Raw genomic sequence first — 20101 nt, 5'->3', positions numbered from 1 at the left:
TCATGCCTATTTCTTACACAAATAAGATTTTGAGCCAGTTCCTTCCTTCCTTTTTGGGCTTACAGCGCAAATCAGAACCAGGGATGGGAACTGGCACCATGAGCCACCTTCTAACTTAATTTTAGTCCTGTTATTGCAGCAATGGTCCTTGGTCAGGGAAAATGACCCAGGGCTCTTTCCAGTCTGAAATCCAACCACTAGATGCTACCATTCCTCAGTGGCTATGATTCCCCTCCCCCCACTCCGGGGTGGGGGATGGGGGACCTGCGAATGCTGCTTCTATAGCAGCCCCAGGCACGGCTGATCTGGGGAACTGAAGGCTAAAGGCAAGAAATGAACCCAAATCTAACTAGTTTTATTTCGAAAAAACAACCTCTTTTTAAACCTTCCACTCCATGACTTTCAGTGAAAGATTTTCTTTTTATTTTAATTTCAGAAAGGATCCATACATCAAAATGTGAATTTCCTTTACACCTTCTTCCTGAGTAAAATTGCAGAATCTAAAAACTTCTGTGAGAAAATTAAAAAAAAAAAAAAAAGTTTCTTAAATAGCAGCATGGCTGCAGCAATGGCAACTAGAAATAGAGAAAAATAGATTGCAATTGCAGAGCACTGTAACACTCTCCTCTTCGAGGGCAATTTCCAAGTGTTTTTTACCCGTGTCAGATCAGCTATTTGAAAATTGCTCGCCCTTTATTTGGGTACATGCACACGCATACTTCCCCAACCCTCATACTTTACCCATACGGGTTTGGTATGAGGAGAAAACGACGCACCTTGTGCACGTCGAGCCCTAGGGGAGCCCCCATGGCTTTCCCCGTTCCCTCTGAGGCTGCTCCGAAATCGGAGCAGCCTCGGAGAGAACTTTCTTCCCCCCTCCCCCCACCCCAGCCCTACCTAAATCCCCCCCTACCTTTATTATTTAAGTTGCGCCTGCCTCTGCCTAGCGGGCCTTTGGAGGCCTCTGGCCAAGACCCTGCCCGCCCATGCTCCGCCCCTTTTTTCGAGCCCCGGGACATGGGCTCAGCGAGCGCAGGAGGGGTTTAAAAGGATTACGCGCGTAACCCTTTTAAAATACGCCCCATGTAGTTTTGGTCAGAAAACAATCTGCAGAAAAAGCAAATGCCAATCTTTGCCAATATTTTTTTTTCCTCCCAGGGCAAATTTTAAAATCAAAAAAGTTATGTGCATACTTTTTCTTTAAAAACTGGTGCAGGCAGCAAGTGGCCATGGACTCTGCGGCTATGCAAGTAATATGAAAATTGCCCACTTAGAAGGGCAATTTTCAAAGCCATTTCTGCAGGTAAAAAAAAACAAACTGTTTTACCAGTGGAAATGGGGTCTTTGAAAATAGCCCACTCTACGTGTGGATAAAAATCACAAGATTCCTAGTGGCAGGTTTGAAGAGGGATTTGCGAGCCTAGGCACACTTTTTACATTTTTAAAAGCATGCAGGTAACTTCACCCAGAAAATTAATCAGCACAAAAAGGAACGAGTTTAAAGCTGGGCGGGTACCTTTCCTTGGGCAATTTTTCAAAAGGGAAGGTTTTCTTTTAAAAAAAAAAATGGATGCAATGTCTGCAGTTAAGACACGCCCTGTGTCTTGTCATGTCCGTGGGCAGGTTGAAAACCGCCCTCACAGAGGATCAATTTAAAAGCCATTTCTGCAGGTGAAACCATGCTTTGCTTGTGGAAAAAGGAAGTTACAAAACTGCCCATGTGATACACAAGCAAAAAGTACACATGGAGGGCCGTTTCCCCTACAGTCTGAAGAGGTGGCTGGGCCATGAGGTGGAGATGGGATTTAGAATTAGGAGCATGCTTTGCCATTTTCAAAATTGTGTGTCTATTTTTCGCTCATTTAAAAAATAAATAAATAATATAATCACAATTTAGGACTACCTTAGTAGGTATAAAATGTGTGCAGGTAGTTTTGGTGGGATAATTTTCAAAGGGAAAAGTACGCATATAATTTCCCTTTGAAAATTGGTGCAGAGACTATGGGTAAAAAGTACCAAAACAGGAAGTTATAAAATGATCCCCTTAATATGGGATTTACCAGCGAGGAAGAGTTTTCTTGTTTGGGGTTTTTTGTTTTTTTTTGTGACCCTTGGCAATCCTAGAAAAAAAACAAACCTCACAGGAAATTTGCTAAATACCTGGACATTTCTCCTAGATTTTTTTTTTTTTTTTTTTTTGCAATTCAATGATTGTGAACAAGAATTTCCACATTGGGAAGGTACCTTTCGAACCGGCATGCAGACATATATTTGCGCGTGTGCCTGGCCATGTGCGCCTAATTTTAAGTGGGCAAACAAATCCCGCTTCTACCTTGCAAACTGCAGGATTTTCAAAGGGGCGCATGCCCACACCATTCCCAGTTTACCATTTCATCCCGTTATCAGCAAGGTCCTCCAACCCCCTCCGGTTTGATAGCCTGAACTCTCCCCAGTTACCCCGGACCCTTTAAACCCCTCGGAAATGGCTCGATCCTTTTAACTTATAACTTACCCTTCATCCACAGCGGAAGTAAAGTTACGTGGCAGGAGACCTTGATTTGCGTGTGCTGGGGCGCAGAAGTATTTACGTGCACATTCCTTGGCCATGCCCCCAAAACACCCACATCACACCCCTTTACAGAAAGGTTTGAAGCGTGGGCGCTGCGGCATTTACGCATGTAGCTGGGCACTTTTTCAAATACGGTTGGTGCACGCAACCCCGACTTCTTTGTGCATCCCCTAGTTTCGGCACGCGCCGGGCTTTTAAAAAATTCACCTTTAAGCGCAGAATTTTAGATCAGAATATTTTACCCATCTTTAATGCTTTCTTTACATGTGCACGATTAACCACCTTCAGTGACAGCACTAGCAAAGGTTAGATTTCCTTCTTCCTAGACAGTGAGATCTCTGGAATAGAGAGCGAGCAGATAAAGGGACCTAGTGAGACCGGGAGATTAAAACTTCAGCTACCATTCAGTTGCCTAATGAGGAAGAGTTCAAAGTGATGCACATAGGGAAAATTAATGCCAACTACAGGCACACAATGCTGGGATCTGCATTAGGAGTCACCACCCAGGGAAAAGACCTTGGAGTCCTTGTGGACAATACACTGAAATCCTCTGCTCAGAGCATGGCGGTGGTCAGCAAAGCAAAGCAAATGTTAGGAATGATCCATAAAGGAATGGAGAGTCAAATGGAAAACATCAAACTGCCTCTGTATCACACTAGGGTGCGATCAAACCTTGAGTACTGTGTGCAGTTTTGGTCGCCCCATGTCAAAAAAAAAAAAAAAAGACATAGCAGAACTAGAAAAGGTGAATAAGAAGGCAACAAAAATTAAAAAGTGAATGGCAGGGCTCCCCTATGAGAGGCGACAGGTTAGGTCTTTTCAGCTCAGAAAAGAGACGTCTGATAGGGAGTATGATTAAACTTTGTAAAATCACGAGTGGGGTGGGACAGGTAAATAAAGAACAGTATTTTACCCTTTCAAATAACACTAAAACAAGGGGACACTCCATGAAACTAGTAGCCAGCAGATTCAAAACAGATCGTAGAAAATACTTTTTCAGTCAGCGCACAATCAAGCAGGGGAATCTGTTGCCAGAGGACATGGTTAAGCTTGAAAGAGGTTTTGACAAGTTTCTGGAGGAAAGGTCCATAACACATTACTAGCCAGTAGACTAAAGAAAAAACCTTTGCTATCTCTGGGTTACGAGTCACAGGAATTAGATCTACTTTACGGAATCTGCTACTGGGCACTGTTGAAGAAAGGAGACGGACCTTGGTCTGACCCAGCATAGCAATTCTTATGTTCTTATATCTGTTACAGCAGATGAGAGGTGACTGAGTCTGCCTGCCCGTGATGTTTTTGTTCCCAGTTCCTTCACACTAGCAATAAGCTACAGAAATGGGAACATGGGGACAACAGTTAGTTGTAGGATGGGCACATTTACTGACCTATAAAAACAGAAGTCTCTGTAAAAAGAAAAAAAAAAAAAGGCTTTACACCTACCACTAAGGAAGAGTTGAATTCATGGTTGAGGTCTGCTTCTTCTGCCGCTTCTACTAGTCTCTAATCATAAAAATAGAAAAAGGATAAAAGTGGTTTTAAATCAAATTAAAATGCAAGGAACTCCAACCATGGTACAGACAAGATGCACGTCCTTTAATAAATCTAATTTAAAAAGCCAAAATTCAGTGTATTCTGAAGGCCCTTAAGTGCACTGATGGTTACAAAAGTGTTAGACTAGCAGAAATGGGACGTCGAATATAAGGGACTAGTAGTAAAATAAAGCCTTCATACTGTGAGTGTGCACATGAAGGTGCGCACTGACATGTAGCAAAGATACAGCTGAGCCTGAGGTTTCTACGTGGTTACAGAGTTGAGAGCAAGGGAAGATAGTCCTATCAGTTTCTAGGAAAAACTCCCCCTCAGAATACAAAATTCTAAAGAGTAGGTGCATTAATCACGGTTGCCCCTTTGTACATGGATTAAGTCAGGGGAAGTAAAACAGAACATGTTCTTGGCATTTCCGAAAAGGATGGGCACTATTTTATTTCCCCCATTGTCCAAACAGCAGATTGAAATTATGTAGCTGCTTTTATTATTATATTTCATTTCTTGCTCTACCATCTTTTCTAGGTAAAATCAAAGTGGCTTACATAGAAACAGAGATAAATGACAGCAGAAAAGGACCAACCGGTCCATCCAGTCTGCCGCGTAGCATCTGCCGTGCCATACAGGTCACCCCCATATTTAGTTTCCCCCCAAAACCTTCAATGTCAGGACCCTTGCTGGTTGCTGTCCAAGTCCAAATTTCCATTCCCTCTTGCCGTTGAAGCAGAGAGCAATGTTGGAGTTGCATCAGAAGTATCAGCCTTATTGTTTAAGGGTAATAACCGCCACACCAGCAAGTTACCACCATGCACTGTTCTCTTCATTTCCATCCTCTAACCTTTAGGGATCCCATGCCCCTTTGAAATCTTTCACAGATTTAGTCTTCGCCATCTCCTCCGGTAGGGTATTCACCACCCTCTCCATGAAGAAATATTTCCTAACGTTGATTCTGAGTTGTCCTCCCTGGAGTTTCGTTACATGACCCCTAGTTCTATTGATTTCTTTCCACTGGAAAAGGTTTGTCGATTGTTCATCTTTAAAATCTTTCCGATATCTGAAGGTCTGTATCATATCTCCCCTGCACCTCCTCTCCATGGTATACATATTTAAGATCTTCAAGCTCTTCGGCGCCATCTTAAACGGCACGGGTCATGCATTGCGCCTACCCTGTGACAGGGGCCGGCCAATGGCACCGATGGCCCCTGTCACATGGCAAGGGCAAAGGGCCACCGGCACCATTTTGTTTACTGGAAGCTGATGGCCCGGGAGCGGGAGATCGCTCCCGGGACCCCCACTGGACCACCAGGGATTTTAGGCAAGTTTTTTTTTTTTGGGGGGGGGCTCCTGTGTGCCCTTTCTCCCCCCCAAAAATAAGAAAACCACATGAAATTTTGTGGGGTTTTCCTATTATTTTCGGGGAATCCCGATACATGACGAATTAGGAAATATCGTACAATATTTTAATTTGTCAAAAAAATGATACACATCCCTAATACATAGGGGTATCAGATGGGTGACTTTTCATCATAGCCCTTATTCTGCCAGAGCCCACAGTTATCCAGTTGTTCCTGGGTTTCTGAATTCTGGATGTATCAGTAAAAGATAAAAATATAGATTATATATAAACATATTACATGTCAAATTGATAAAAAAAATAGTTAATTCTCAAAAGGGAAACTTCCTACATAGATTCCCTTTATAAAATTATAGATAGAAGAAGCACCTGAACTTTAACTACGTGGGCTACTCAAAATTGCTCCCACGAAGCCTATTTCTATTTTAAAAAATTATAGGAATTAAAAGCTGTGTGTGTATTTTTTTTCTTTTTATCTGGAAAAAATATTATAAAAAATGAGCTCATAAGCAGGAAGTGCACCCACTATCAGAAAGACTAAGGTAAGGACAAGATTTCAAGTTCAGAATGCCCCCAATTCCTTTAATTAGATTTTAGCTACTTTACTGCCAGAACCTCTCCCTGCATCTTGGTGTAGATTGGGTTTGCCGTCTAGTATCCCATAGGTCCTACCTCTACAGCTTCTACTTTACTACGCAGCATGTTCGCCATCTCCTCCGAGATCTTTTTCACCAACTCCAAGCCATTCACCTCTTTGATCTTCAGCGATGGCTCAACATCTTTGTACTTCTGTCAAGAAAGAAAATTTTTTTTATTTTTTTTTTTTTTTTAATTTTAAAAGGATAATAGCTCCAGGCCAGATTCAAACCTTTTATGCAGAGACTCTGAAATTGGGCATCAAGAATTTATTCATCAACAAAACACGGACTGGTCAGTAAGTGATCCATTTGGCCTTTAAATCGGCAAATATCATCCCAGTGTGTGACCATATGAAAATTATGAAGTGGGCCCCTCAGGCTCACTTGAAAATTAACAAAAAACACCACCACAAATTTCAGATGCGCACGAATACAAAAATACATGACATATGTACACACTACATAGTCATTCAACACAAAGAAGGCAACTTTCTAAAGGATTTGCAAATGTAAATGGGCTTCTGAAAATTGCTATTTTTACGTGCGCAACTCCTTTGAAAATTACCTCCATAGTGTTTATTACATAAAGGGGCCAATTTTCAAAAGGGATATCTGTGGGTAAAGGAGTGTTTAACAGTAGGAGGAGGAGGGAACTACTCTTGAAAATGCCCCCTCCCCAGTGTGAGGAAAAGATGCAGTGCTGTAGTTGACACAAAGTATGCGCAGGGAGTGGGACTTAATTTTGAAATCCCCAGGGCCTGCCTTACACTGTGTACTTCGCACCTGCAAAATACACAAGGTAAAGACTCTCCAGAGTTTTGTGGTCCTGCAACCACCACGGACAGCTTGCAACTGGACCTTGTACTGTAGACAGTGGGATTATACACAACAAAAAGACAGTCTGTGAATTCTTCATATTTGAATTCCAAGCGCTTAAGGATTTTGTGTCTGCTAAAATTTGATGTCAAGACAGTACTTCTAAAATTTAGAAATCTCAGGTGCTCATCTATAAAAGTTTGGTTCTCACACCACCTGGATGTAAAAAAATAAAAAACGCATACTCTGGTTTGGGTTATTCAGGACCCATGCATTTGAATTTCAATAGAGGCTCTGTGCCCTGCACCAGCGCTTAAATTTGGCTTTTCCTATCATTACTTAAATGGATTTCCTTAAACTGTGATTTGTGTCTTTACCGCACATTCAGAACACGTCAGCAAACTTAAGCCAGGTTGTCTCACTTTTCATCTTGTGATCACCCACAAACCTTCCATTACTCTGAGACTGAAAACTGCTACTATAAACCCATAGCTATAAGGCAGCTCTTGGCAAGATCTTTAAAGGGTTATTAGCACAAGCGTCCTGTTCTGCCATCTAATAAAAGTCCAGGCAATACATGATATGGCTCAGACTGGTCTTCATTGCCCAAACTCATTCATTTGCCTCTGCATTCTGTAGAAAGTTCAGATATTTCTACAGTGCTGTAAAATACTGCCCATCTTAGCATTGAGTTGGTTTTAGGAAATTTGAACAGAATTTGAACAGATAACAAAAATTGAAACGGAAAATCTGATTCGGAAAGACAATCCAGCTAAACACCCTTTAGATATAATTAATACTTCAATCCTAAAACAATGTATTGACTCAATTAGTACCATTTTGCAATCTATTATTAATCAATCCCTCTTGGAAGGAACAATACCGACCCTGTTAAAAAAATGCAGTCATAAAACCTGTTCTGAAAAAAGCTGATTTGGACCCTATGTTACTAAATAATTACAGACCAGTTTCAAATTTATGTTTGTTGGCGAAACTTATTGAAAAAGTAGTAAATAAACAATTGAGTGAACACTTGGAAAATAATGATATTCTTTATCCCGCACAACATGGTTTTCGTAGATTGTTTAGCACTGAGACACTTTTATTATCCTTATCAGACTTCGTTCTAAGAGGTTTCCATAGAAGTCAGAGTTTTGTACTTGTAATGTTAGATTTGTCGGCAGCGTTTGATACGGTAGATCATAAAATTCTTATAGATAGGCTTCATGATATAGGTCTAGAAGGTAACACATTAACCTGGTTTAAATCGTTTTTAGAAAATAGAACCTTCTCTGTTAAAATTAATAATTCGCTGTCCGACAAGATAAAATTAACCGCAGGAGTACCACAAGGTTCAGCATTATCCGCTACCCTGTTTAACGTGTATTTACTGCCTCTTTGTCACCTGCTGACTGGTTTGGGTCTAACTTATTATATATATGCGGATGATATCCAGTTGATATTCCCTATAGAGAGCAATATTGAATCAACTTTTAAGATGGTTAATATGTACTTGACAATAATAAGTCAACTTCTTGTTCAAATGAAATTGGTTCTAAACTTGGATAAATCCGTTTTTATGATTTTAGATAGGAAAAATTTTAATCTAGAAAAAAAGCTAATAAAATTGGATGATCAAACTTGTTTTGAATTAACCGACACAACCAGGAATTTAGGCCTGACTATTGATTATGAACTAAATTTTAAAGCGCATATATCCAAAGTAGTTAAGGAGTGTTTTAGTAAATTGAGGTTATTGAAACATTTAAAACCTTTGCTCTCTCTAAAAACTTCAGATATGTTTTACAAACATTACTATTTACAGGGATTGATTATTGTAATTCGGTAATGTTGGGACTTCTTAAATCAACCTTACGACCGCTTCAGGTGATTCAGAATACAGTCGCAAGATTTCTGACAAATACAAAGAAAAGAGAACATATTACCCCAATATTGAAATCTTTACATTGATTCTGTATTCAAGCGGCAACCAAACTTAAAACATTATGTATGATCCATAAGATCAGACACCAAATGTTGTCCAAAAATTCCTTTATTTGAATGGAGACACAAGATTCATACTATCGCCCTATGAATCTTGTGTCTCCATTCAAATAAAGGAATTTTTGGACATCATTTGGTGTCTAATCCACTACTTGCCCACACGGCGTTCTTAGATCACCTACCCTCTTGCTTCATCAGTGATCCATAAGATCATACATGAAGATAAAACCAATTGGCTGAACACTACCATCAAAATGCATGTGCCTCAACGAGAACTCTGGTCTTCTAATAAAGGATTGTTAATGATACCTAATATTAAAACAGCACATTTAAGCGAGGTGAGAGAAAGGGCAATTTTGGTTGCGGGACTGAAACTTTGGAACAGTTTACCATTAAGCTTGAGAATGCAGGATGATCTGAAACGATTCAAGAAGGAATTAAAGTCGTGGTGGTTTCAACAAGCATATGGAACTCATAACTAGGATATTATATAAGGCTGCAATCCACATGAGAAATCTAGTTTTAAGGATTTTCTATTCATTGTAATATTTATCTAGCTTTTATTCTTTTATCTTATTTTATTGATGTTTTATTGTATTTTCTATTTCTTATTTTTATTGATTGAATATGTAAACCATATTCCTTGTGTTCTGAATCACGGTATATAAGAAATGCATAAATAAATAAAGATATGCTACCACAACAATTTAGATTTTTCAATATGGTTCTTAGGTCGGATATGTACAAAAAAAGCCCTGTAGGGAGGAAGGAGCTTAGAGGAGAGGGCTTAGTAAGTGTATGTGGAAACTAAAGGGAGACTGGCACTATGTAAAGGGTGTTGGAAGTTATCAGTGAAAAAGGAGATTGCTAGATTAATTTAACATTTCTCAAATTAGACCTCACATTATTTGATAAAGGGGGACTTGCTTTGTAAAATATTCCATGTTTGTTAAATGCATCCGACAGGTTGATTTGCAGTCAAGTCACACATAGCAAACTCCCTCCTCCTTTTGATCCACTTATAATTATTACAGCTTGTGAAGCCTCTGTTCTGACAGATGAGGATCTTGGGATCTGTCCAGTCAAACACATATTTTGGTAACAGTGATTGCCACAAATGGGAAAAATCAATTAAATGAGAAAAGTCACACCTGTTTCCATGGAAACCATGTGGTGGCTTACCATATTGTGACTTGACATTGACCTTTGCATTCTTGTGACTCAGCATCAGGCTCGAAAAATGCGAGTTGGCATTGACCCTTTGTACCATCACTCGGCATGGATTATGTAGTATGACTCAACAATTGTTGATAGCTGGACTTTTATCAAATGAAATAGCTGTTTTCAGAAATGGGAACTATGTGTACGCTGTCAGTTCCAGAGAAGGAAAAAAAGAATGTGGTTAGCAGGACCTGCTGTGTTCAAAAGGAAGCTGGATGCAAGTCACTCTGGCTTCGCATCCAACTTGCATGATTGCAGACTCCTGAGAAACATTTTTACTGACAGTTTTAAGAGTCTGACAACCCAACTTTAGAATATAAAAGCTAAAAAAAAAACAAACAAAAAAAACAGGTCCTGTTGGCATGTCAAAGTCTCAAAATCTGTGCATTCCTTCAAGATCTTAGCAACAAAGCAAAGGGGTGATTTACATGTCTAAGGGGGTGGGGGGGGGGGAAGAGAGAGACACTAGCTATAATGCCCTCATCCTAGGTAGGTATTCATACCTCTATATGAGGCCTATCTAGTCACTCGAGGTGAGGTTTAGGTATTAGTGTAGGGGTTAGGGGCCACTTTGACATTCAAAGTGACATGTACGAACAGAACAGTGCTCTCATGTGAAGATTTGATGACCTAACATCAAGCTAGCTTGAGAGAACATTGTACAAATCTCATCTTTGGGTGAGTTTCCTCACTCCGAAGGTCATCAAATCTTCACATGAGAGCACTGTTCTGTTCGTACATGTCACTTTGAATGTCAAAGTGGCCCCTAACTCCTACACGAATACCTAAACCTCACCTCGAGTTACTAGATAGGCCTCATATAGAGGTATAAATACCTACCTAGTATGAGGACATTGTGGCTAGGCACTCTCTCTCTCTCCCCGCCCCCGTGGTTGTAGAAGGGCCCTGGATAGCTAGGCTGGATCTCCAGCAGCTTAAAATGGTCCCCCCAGTGGTTGTTCATAGGAAATACAATTGTGGCACTTATCACAAAGTGCAAAAAAGTTATCGCAGTTTGCACTAATACCTATGCGAAGCGCTAAGATAAGACGTTATCACAAAGTGCCCTATTACCATAAAACATGCCCCTTTTCCTATCGCATGCGATATTTAGTGCATTTTGATAAATCCAGGCCTAAGTCCTTTAAATATGAGAATCACATTAGGGTTCCCTGAATCTAGGTCCTTAAAACTTCCATGAAATCTTTGGTACATGGGAGTGATATTCAAAATGTGACTATGACTAGACTCATTGCACTGATGAGAAATATTATCCAGTTCTATTTCATAAAAAAGAGAAAACCTTTCCAAGTATTTCTGTTTTAATAAAGGTTGGATTGAGTAGCACCAAAATAACCATTCATCAAAAACAAACTAAAATACAAAGGTTTGCTACAGAAAAAAAAAAAAAAGAGGTAAAATAAAAGGCTAGTCACAGCAGAAAGAAAGAAGGGGAAAGTAAGAAAAAGAAGGTAGCAGAAACCATCAATGACTCAATTTTTTTTTTATAGCAACAAAATAAACCCCCAAAACTAGAATCTGACCATAACAGGTTCAATCAGCATTTTTCCTTCTTGTAGGCTTTTCTGCAATGCCACAGACACATCAATAATATCTCCACATAATACCTGTCGATACTGATTAGGTCGATCGAGCACTTTTGGAGCTTACCAGCTAGAATACTCATTATGGCCCAGGACAGCAGGGTGCACCGATCAGCATCTGAAAGGAACCCTTCTGCAGCCACAGCACTTCAGAGGCATGCCACTCACCCATCAAAACGACCCATACCAGCAAAAAAAAAGGCAGGAGCAAGGATACATACTCCCATTACTGTGCTTGCACCAAGAGACCAGAACTGGCAACATGCAAGTTTCAGCATTAAAAAATAAAACAACCAAATAAAAAGGACATGGCTAGTGTGCAATCCTCTTTTTGGACTGTGATTGAAAAAAAAAATAAGTTATGATAAAAAAAAAACTTCAGAAAGCAAAATGAAAGGCAAACAAACTAAACACACACAATGAATGGCGTACATGGAAACTCAGAGAATGGTGGCAGATAAGGCTCATCTAGGCAGTCCAATTTAATTCCTTTTGCACTGCCTTAGGTTCCAGTTGCTCTGCCTTCCCCTTTGCTCTTTTGTAACGAAGGATCCTCTGTGCTTATTCTTTAATTCTGTCACCGTTTCTGTTCCCACCAGCTCCACCGGGAGGCCATCTCATACATTTCTCTGAAGAAATACATGTTTTACATATATTCAAACTAGAAATATGGAGAAGAATATGGATGACAATTTTCAAAGTCACACAGGTTAAAAAAAAAATAAGTGTTTTTCCGATGACTGATTCATATGGATAAAATTGCCCTCTCTCAATGCAGCTGTTAGCATGTGCGTCGTTCCACAAGGTAAGTACTTTTAGCCATAGACTAGGCATCCCCAGGGGATGGAAGGGGGTGTGTTTAGGGACCTAAAGTGGTCCCTAAACACGGAGTGGAAGGGGGGTTTGGAAAAATTCTCCACACAGATTCCATCTTCAAATCTACAGACATAATTTTCAATGAAAAAAAAAAAAAAAAGTACCCATAGAAAAAAAGTGAGTGCAAATATTCCCAGGCACTTTAAAGCCACAAGCAAGCATCAAAAGCAAAAATTACATCTGTATTTTCACTTTGAACACCCATGCAATTTCCACAGGTAAAAAGTAACCACAGATGGTCTCAGATGCAGGCACTTTGCAAACTACCCCCATTAAGGATTAGCAATGTACATGAGAACGACCTGTGTAATGGGAATCGCTGATTACTCCAACATTACATTGGTATAGTTACCTGCAACATTCATGGGCGAAGAATGTATTCAACTAAGTTAAGATAAGTCAACTTTAGACAGATTCTACACCAATGAATAATTGATTATCTACATTGATATTTTATTACAAAAAGGTGGAGGTTGTCACGTTTTGCAACAAAAAAATTTCAAAAAATATAGTTCGGACTGACCTATGATTATATATAAGGCAGAGTAATAAAGTCAATCAGCACTATTCGATGATGCCTATTATGACTGTCAAAAATATGCATCCAATTATAAGTTATTGAATTGGGGAAGCACAGTTGGTATTGAATACTGTTTCATGGTACCTACATGACAGAATGCTTAGGATCAAGCTGGTTTGGGCCCTTAGATTCACAGAGATTTCCTTCAGCACCTTGGAAATCTTATCAAGGAGAAAGACAATCTGCTTTAACATGCTTTCAAAATGCTAGCCCTGAAAATAAGTATAGTTTAATATGCATTCAAGAGTTTATGAAAAATATCTATTGCAATAAGACTGAGAAACTGGCATTGTTCCTAATCTATAAGTTGGAGGCCTTACTATTAATTAAAAAAAAAAAAGTTTTCAAACTATGGTACACAAGGGAGTAAAAGTGGACAGAGAAAGCAAAGTTGCTTACCTGTAACAGGTGTTCTCCTAGGACAGCAGGATGTTAGTCCTAATACATGGGTGACATCATCGGATGGAGCCCGGCAGGGAAAACTTATGTCAAAGATTCTGGAACTTTGACTAGGCACCCTGAGCATGCCCAGCATTCCCTATACCACGTGTCCACGCTGGGTCCCTCTTCAGTCTCGTAACAGAATTACGATAAAGATAAAATAAAACATTAGGAGAAAACTCTGCAGGCGGAGTCCTAGGAGAATACCTATTACAGGTAAGCAACTCTTTTTCTCCTAGGTCAAGCAGGATGGTAGTCTTCATGGCTGAATCCCTAGCTACAGGTTGCTCCCCAACACAAAAGGGGACCAACAGATAGCTAACCGGTGCCAACAGGCACAACATCATCAGTGCTGTTGGTAACAAAGGGGGAGACAGCCTGAACCCAAACATTGGGCCCTAGGCAGAGAGATTTGGATTCTAGATCTCAAAGAGATTTTTAAGGACAAACTGGCCGAACCTATTGTTACGTCAGCCATCCCTATCAAGACAGTAGTGGGAAGTGAATGTGTGGAGAGAACTCCATGCCGCAGCCTTGCAGGTCTTCTCCATAGGAACTGCTCGCAAGTGGGCCACAAACATTGCCATGGTTCTGACAGAATGAGCCTTGACATGACCTACAAGATGCAGTCCCACCTGGGTATAACAGAAGGAGATAAGAACATAAGAACATAAGAAAATGCCATACTGGGTCAGACCAAGGGTCCATCAAGCCCAGCATCCTGTTTCCAACAGTGGCCAATCCAGGCCACAAGAACCTGGCAAGTACCCAAAAACTAAGTCTATTCCATGTAACCATTGCTAATGGCAGTGGCTATTCTCTAAGTGAACTTAATAGCAGGTAATGGACTTCTCCTCCAAGAACTTATCCAATCCTTTTTTAAACACAGCTATACTAACTGCACGAACCACATTCTCTGGCAACAAATTCCAGAGTTTAATTGTGCGTTGAGTAAAAAAGAACTTTCTCTGATTAGTTTTAAATGTGCCCCATGCTAACTTCATGGAGTGCCCCCTAGTCTTTCTACTATCCGAAAGAGTAAATAACCGATTCACATCTACCCGTTCTAGACCGCTCATGATTTTAAACACCTCTATCATATCCCCCCTCAGTCGTCTCTTCTCCAAGCTGAAAAGTCCTAACCTCTTTAGTCTTTCCTCATAGGGGATTTTGTTCCATTCCCTTTATCATTTTGGTAGCCCTTCTCTGTACCTTCTCCATCGCAATTATATCTTTTTTGAGATGCGGCGACCAGAATTGTACACAGTATTCAAGGTGCGGTCTCAACATGGAGCGATACAGAGGCATTATGACATTTTCCGTTTTATTCATCATTCCTTTTCTAATAATTCCCAACATTCTGTTTGCTTTTTTGACTGCCGCAGCACACTGCACCGACGATTTCAATGTGTTATCCACTATGACACCTAGATCTCTTTCTTGGGTTGTAGCACCTAATATGGAACCCAACATTGTGTAATTATAGCATGGGTTATTTTTCCCTATATGCATCACCTTGCACTTATCCACATTAAATTTCATCTGCCATTTGGATGCCCAATTTTCCAGTCTCACAAGGTCTTCCTGCAATTTATCACAATCTGCTTGTGATTTAACTACTCTGAACAATTTTGTGTCATCTGCAAATTTGATTATCTCACTCGTCGTATTTCTTTCCAGATCATTTATAAATATATTGAACAGTAAGGGTCCCAATACAGATCCCTGAGGCACTCCACTGTCCACTCCCTTCCACTGAGAAAATTGCCCATTTAATCCTACTCTCTGTTTCCTGTCTTTTAGCCAGTTTGCAATCCATGAAAGGACATCGCCACCTATCCCATGACTTTTTACTTTTCCTAGAAGCCTCTCATGAGGAACTTTGTCAAACGCCTTCTGAAAATCCAAGTATACTATATCTACCGGTTCACCTTTATCCACATGTTTATTAACTCCTTCAAAAAAGTGAAGCAGATTTGTGAGGCAAGACTTGCCCTGGGTAAAGCCATGCTGACTTTGTTCCATTAAACCATGTCTTTCTATATATTCTGTGATTTTGATGTTTAGAACACTTTCCACTATTTTTCCTGGCACTGAAGTCAGGCTAACCGGTCTGTAGTTTCCCAGGTCGCCCCTGGAGCCCTTTTTAAATATTGGGGTTACATTTGCTATCCTCCAGTCTTCAGGTACAATGGATGATTTTAATGATAAGTTACAAATTTTTACTAATAGGTCTGAAATTTCATTTTTTAGTTCCTTCAGAACTCTGGGGTGTATACCATCCGGTCCAGGTGATTTACTACTCTTCAGTTTGTCAATCAGGCCTACCACATCTTCTAGGTTCACCGTGATTTGATTCAGTCCATCTGAATCATTACCCATGAAAACCTTCTCCATTACGGGTACCTCCCCAACATCCTCTTCAGTAAACACCGAAGCAAAGAAATCATTTAATCTTTCCGCGATGGCCTTATCTTCTCTAAGTGCCCCTTTAACCCCTCGATCATCTAATGGTCCAACTGACTCCCTCACAGGCTTTCTGCTTCGGATATATTTTAAAAAGTTTTTACTGTGAGTTTTTGCCTCTACAGCCAACTTCTTTTCAAATTCTCTCTTAGCCTGTCTTGTCAATGTCTTACATTTAACTTGCCAATGTTTATGCTTTATCCTATTTTCTTCTGTTGGATCCTTCTTCCAATTTTTGAATGAAGATCTTTTGGCTAAAATAGCTTCTTTCACCTCCCCTTTTAACCATGCCGGTAATCGTTTTGCCTTCTTTCCCCCTTTCTTAATGTGTGGAATACATCTGGACTGTGCTTCTAGAATGGTATTTTTTAACAATGACCACGCCTCTTGGACATTTTTTACTTTTGTAGCTGCTCCTTTCAGTTTTTTTCTAACAATTTTTCTCATTTTATCAAAGTTTCCCTTTTGAGATGCAATATACTAGCCAACTGGATAGTGTCTTTTGGTAATAGCAACACCCAACATATTCCTATCAAAAGAAATGAAAAGTCGGGTGGACTGTCTATGGGCTTTTGTCTGCTCCAGACAGAAGGCTAAGGCTCTCTTGCAGTCCAAACTGTGCAGTGCTTGTTTGCCTTGGTGCAAATAGGACCTGGGAAAGAAAGTTGGCAGGATGATTGACTAGTTAAGATGGAAATCTCTCACCACCTTAGGGTGCATACGCAGGACCACCCTGTCATGAAAAAACTTAGTGTAAGGTGGGTAAGTCACTAAGGCTTGGAGTTCGCTGAACCTACATGCTGAAGTGACCACCACCAAAAACATGACTTTCCAGGTCAGGTACTTCACGTCACAGGACCGCAGCGGCTCAAAAGGAGCTTTCATCAGCTGAGCTAGCGCCACGCTGGGATCCCAAGACACAGTGGGAGGCCTTCGGCGAGGCTTCGGGCAGGCCCTGCATGAAACCTACAACTATAGGCTGTTCAAGAATGGGCGTACCATGTACACCGTAGTGGTATGTGCCAATTCAACCCAGATGAACTCTTAACAGAGTTGGTTTTCAAGCCAGCCTCTGACAGGTGTAGAAGCTAATCAAGCAGTTTTTGTATGGTGCAGGAGAACGGATCCAGGGCCTTCTCACACCACACAGAAAACCTCCTCCTCTTCACTCCATAGGGCTTTTTAGTGGAAGGCTTTCTGGAAGCCACAAGGGCCAGAGACACATCCTCAGAGAGATCAAGCGGTTTCAGAATTAACCTCTCAACATCCAGGCTGGGATTGACAGAGTCTGGAGGTTGGGATGCCGCACCCTGACTCAATTTTGAGTGATGAGCTCTGAGATAATCTCCAGACTGATCAGTTTCCAGATGGACAACTCCAACAGGTGTGGAATCCAGACCTGTCTCGGCCTATGAGGGGCTATGAGAATAGTCCCTCTGTTCTCGCGAAGCTTCAAGAGAGAGTGTCAACCACCAAGGGAATCAGAGGACACACATACAGAAGACCCTTGCCCCAATGGTGGGCAAAGGCATCCAAGGCTGGTCTGCCATCTGTTCTGTACATGGAGCAGAACTGAGTCACCTTTCTGTTGCAGTGGGACATGAACAGATCCACATCTAGGCTCCCCCAGAGGCAGACGATCTGGTTCCCTATCTCCTGGTCCAGAGACCACTCATCGGATCTGAAGGCATGACTCATTCTGTCCACTATCATGTTCTCTGTTCCTGCCAGATACATTGCCCTGAGCACCATCCCATGGGACAGGGCCCAGGACCACATCTAGACCACCTCCTGACACAAGAATGACGACTCTGTGCCTCCCTTCTTGTTGACATACCACATGGCTACTTGGTTGTTTATTTAGATCAGGACAACTTTGTTGGACAGCCAATCTCTGAAAGCCCACAGCGCGTACCTGATCGCCCAGAGCTCCAGGAAGTTAATTTGTCAACGTGCTTCCTGCGCTGACCAGATTCTCTGGGTGTGGAGCCCCTCTACATGAGCCCCCCACCCCAGGGTGGATGCTTCAGTGGTATGGACAATTTGGGTAGGGGGACTTTGGAAGGATATTCCCTGTTCCAAATTTGAGAGTACCCGCCACCAGGACAAAAGAGTCCTGTAGAGACACGGTGATTCAGATGTGATCCTGGAGGCTCTGCATGGCCTGGTGCCACTGCGACCTCAGTGTCAGTTGACCTCTGTGCATGCAAACGTGCCAAGGGAGTAACATGGACAGTTGCGGCCATGTGGCCCAGCAGCTTCAACATGCACCGAGCTGACAACTGCTGGCTCTGTTGAATCCCTGCTGCTATGGTCGTCAATGTGACCACCTTGGACCACAGCAGGAAGGCTTTTGTCTGAGCCGTGTCTAGCAGGGCTCCTATGAAGTCCAATTGAAGTGATGGGATGAGATGGTACTTCAGGTAGTTGATGATGAACCCTAGTGACTCCAACAACTGGATAGTCAAGTGCATGGACTGAGTGGCTCCTGCCTGAGATGTGCTCTTGTCCAGCTAATCATTCAAGTAAGGGAAAACATGCACTCCCAGCCTGTGGAGGTGCACCCCAAAAATGGCCAGGCATTTTTTTTAAGACACGTGGGGCTGACACAAGCCCAAACAGCAACACTCTGTACTAGAAGTGCTGTTTTCCCACCACATATCTGAGATACTTCCAGTGACCTGGGAAGATCTCAATGTGAGTGTACGCATCCTTTAAAATCGAGGGAGCATAGCCAGTCCCCTTTCTGCAAGAGGGAAATCAGAATGCCCAGGGAAACCATCTTGAACTTTTCTCTTTTTATTAACTTGTTCAAGGCCCTCAAGTCTAGGATGGGACTGAGTCCTCCTGTTCTTTGGAACCAGGAATTACCGGGAGTAGGCTCCCTGCCCTCTTTGCCTTGGTAGGACAGATTTGACCACTCTGGCCATTAACAGGGCGGAAAGCTCCCGTATCAGTACCTCCTGATGTACTATTACCCCCAGCACGGGCACGGAGAACAATTTGGCGGGACACCCAAGTTTAATTGGTACCCTTGATGGACAGAACCCACTGGTCCGAGGTTATACTGGGCCACTGATCCATGAAGAACCGTAGTCTGCTCCCAACTGGGGGATCCAGCATCTCAGGTACATATGGCTAGCTTATGCTCCCCTATGATCTAGTCAAAACCCCATCCTGAGATTTTTCTGGGGTGCTGGCTGGGGCTCAAGAGCTATCTGCTGCCTGGGACGGCCACAGGAGCTCACCCTCTGTGAACGGGAGTGAAGGGCCAGAAGATAGTACTTCCTCTGGCAGTAGAAAGACATCCTCAAACACTGTCTCGCCCACCTCCTTGTGAGGAGGGCGGGTCTGAATTGCTAATGGAAAGCTACTGGAAGTCCAACACCTGGGCTACCATATCCCTCACCTTATCTCTGAAGAGATTCTCTCCTATGCACGGCAAGTTAATAAGTCTTTCCTGTACCTCTAGTCAGAGATCCAGGGTCTACAGCCATGCCATTCTACGGGCACAGATTCCCACTGAAGAGGCTCTCAATGCCATTTTGAAAACATTGTGGGTTGTATGAACCTTGTATTTTCCGCACTCCAGGCCCTTATGCACCAGCAACATGAAGATGTCTTGCTGCTGTTGAGGCAGCTGCTCAGCCACCTCCTGCACTTACTTTCAGAGGTTCTGAATGTACTGGTTCATGTAGAGCTGGTAGGAGGCAATGCAGACAACGAGCATGGCTTCCTGGAATACTTTCCTCCCAAGAGCATCCATTGTCCTGTGATCCTTCCCCAGAAGTGCCGAGGAGTGGGTCTGAGAGTACATGATCCTAGAGGGCAGATTCAACCACCACAGATTGGTGCGGCAGCTGACGCTTATTGGTAACCTTCTGGACGAGGTAAACCCCATCTGTCTTCCTGTTCATAGGAGGTACTGTGAGGGGTGCTCCCAGATCCTTAGCAGCAACTCTTTAAGGATCTTGTGCACGAGGA

At 41.9% G+C, this 20101-nt stretch overlaps 1 protein-coding gene across 4 annotated transcripts in view; it reads right to left on the bottom strand.

Moving 5' to 3' along the window:
- CACNA2D4 (calcium voltage-gated channel auxiliary subunit alpha2delta 4) overlaps positions 1–20101 on the bottom strand; it is a 558520-nt gene that overhangs the window by 504303 nt on the left and 34116 nt on the right. For all 4 annotated transcript variants that reach the window (XM_029599894.1, XM_029599895.1, XM_029599896.1 and 1 more), the window contains exons 3-4: positions 6144–6260; positions 4013–4072 (exon numbers count right to left, since the gene is read on the bottom strand). In XM_029599894.1, coding sequence (XP_029455754.1) covers positions 4013–4072; positions 6144–6260 — 177 coding nt within the window. The remainder of the gene's footprint in view (positions 1–4012; positions 4073–6143; positions 6261–20101) is intronic.

The sequence above is a fragment of the Rhinatrema bivittatum genome, chromosome 4 (genome assembly GCF_901001135.1).
Source record: "Rhinatrema bivittatum chromosome 4, aRhiBiv1.1, whole genome shotgun sequence".
NCBI classification, from domain to species: Eukaryota; Metazoa; Chordata; class Amphibia; order Gymnophiona; family Rhinatrematidae; genus Rhinatrema; species Rhinatrema bivittatum.
This window is presented reverse-complemented; position numbering and strand designations above follow the sequence as displayed.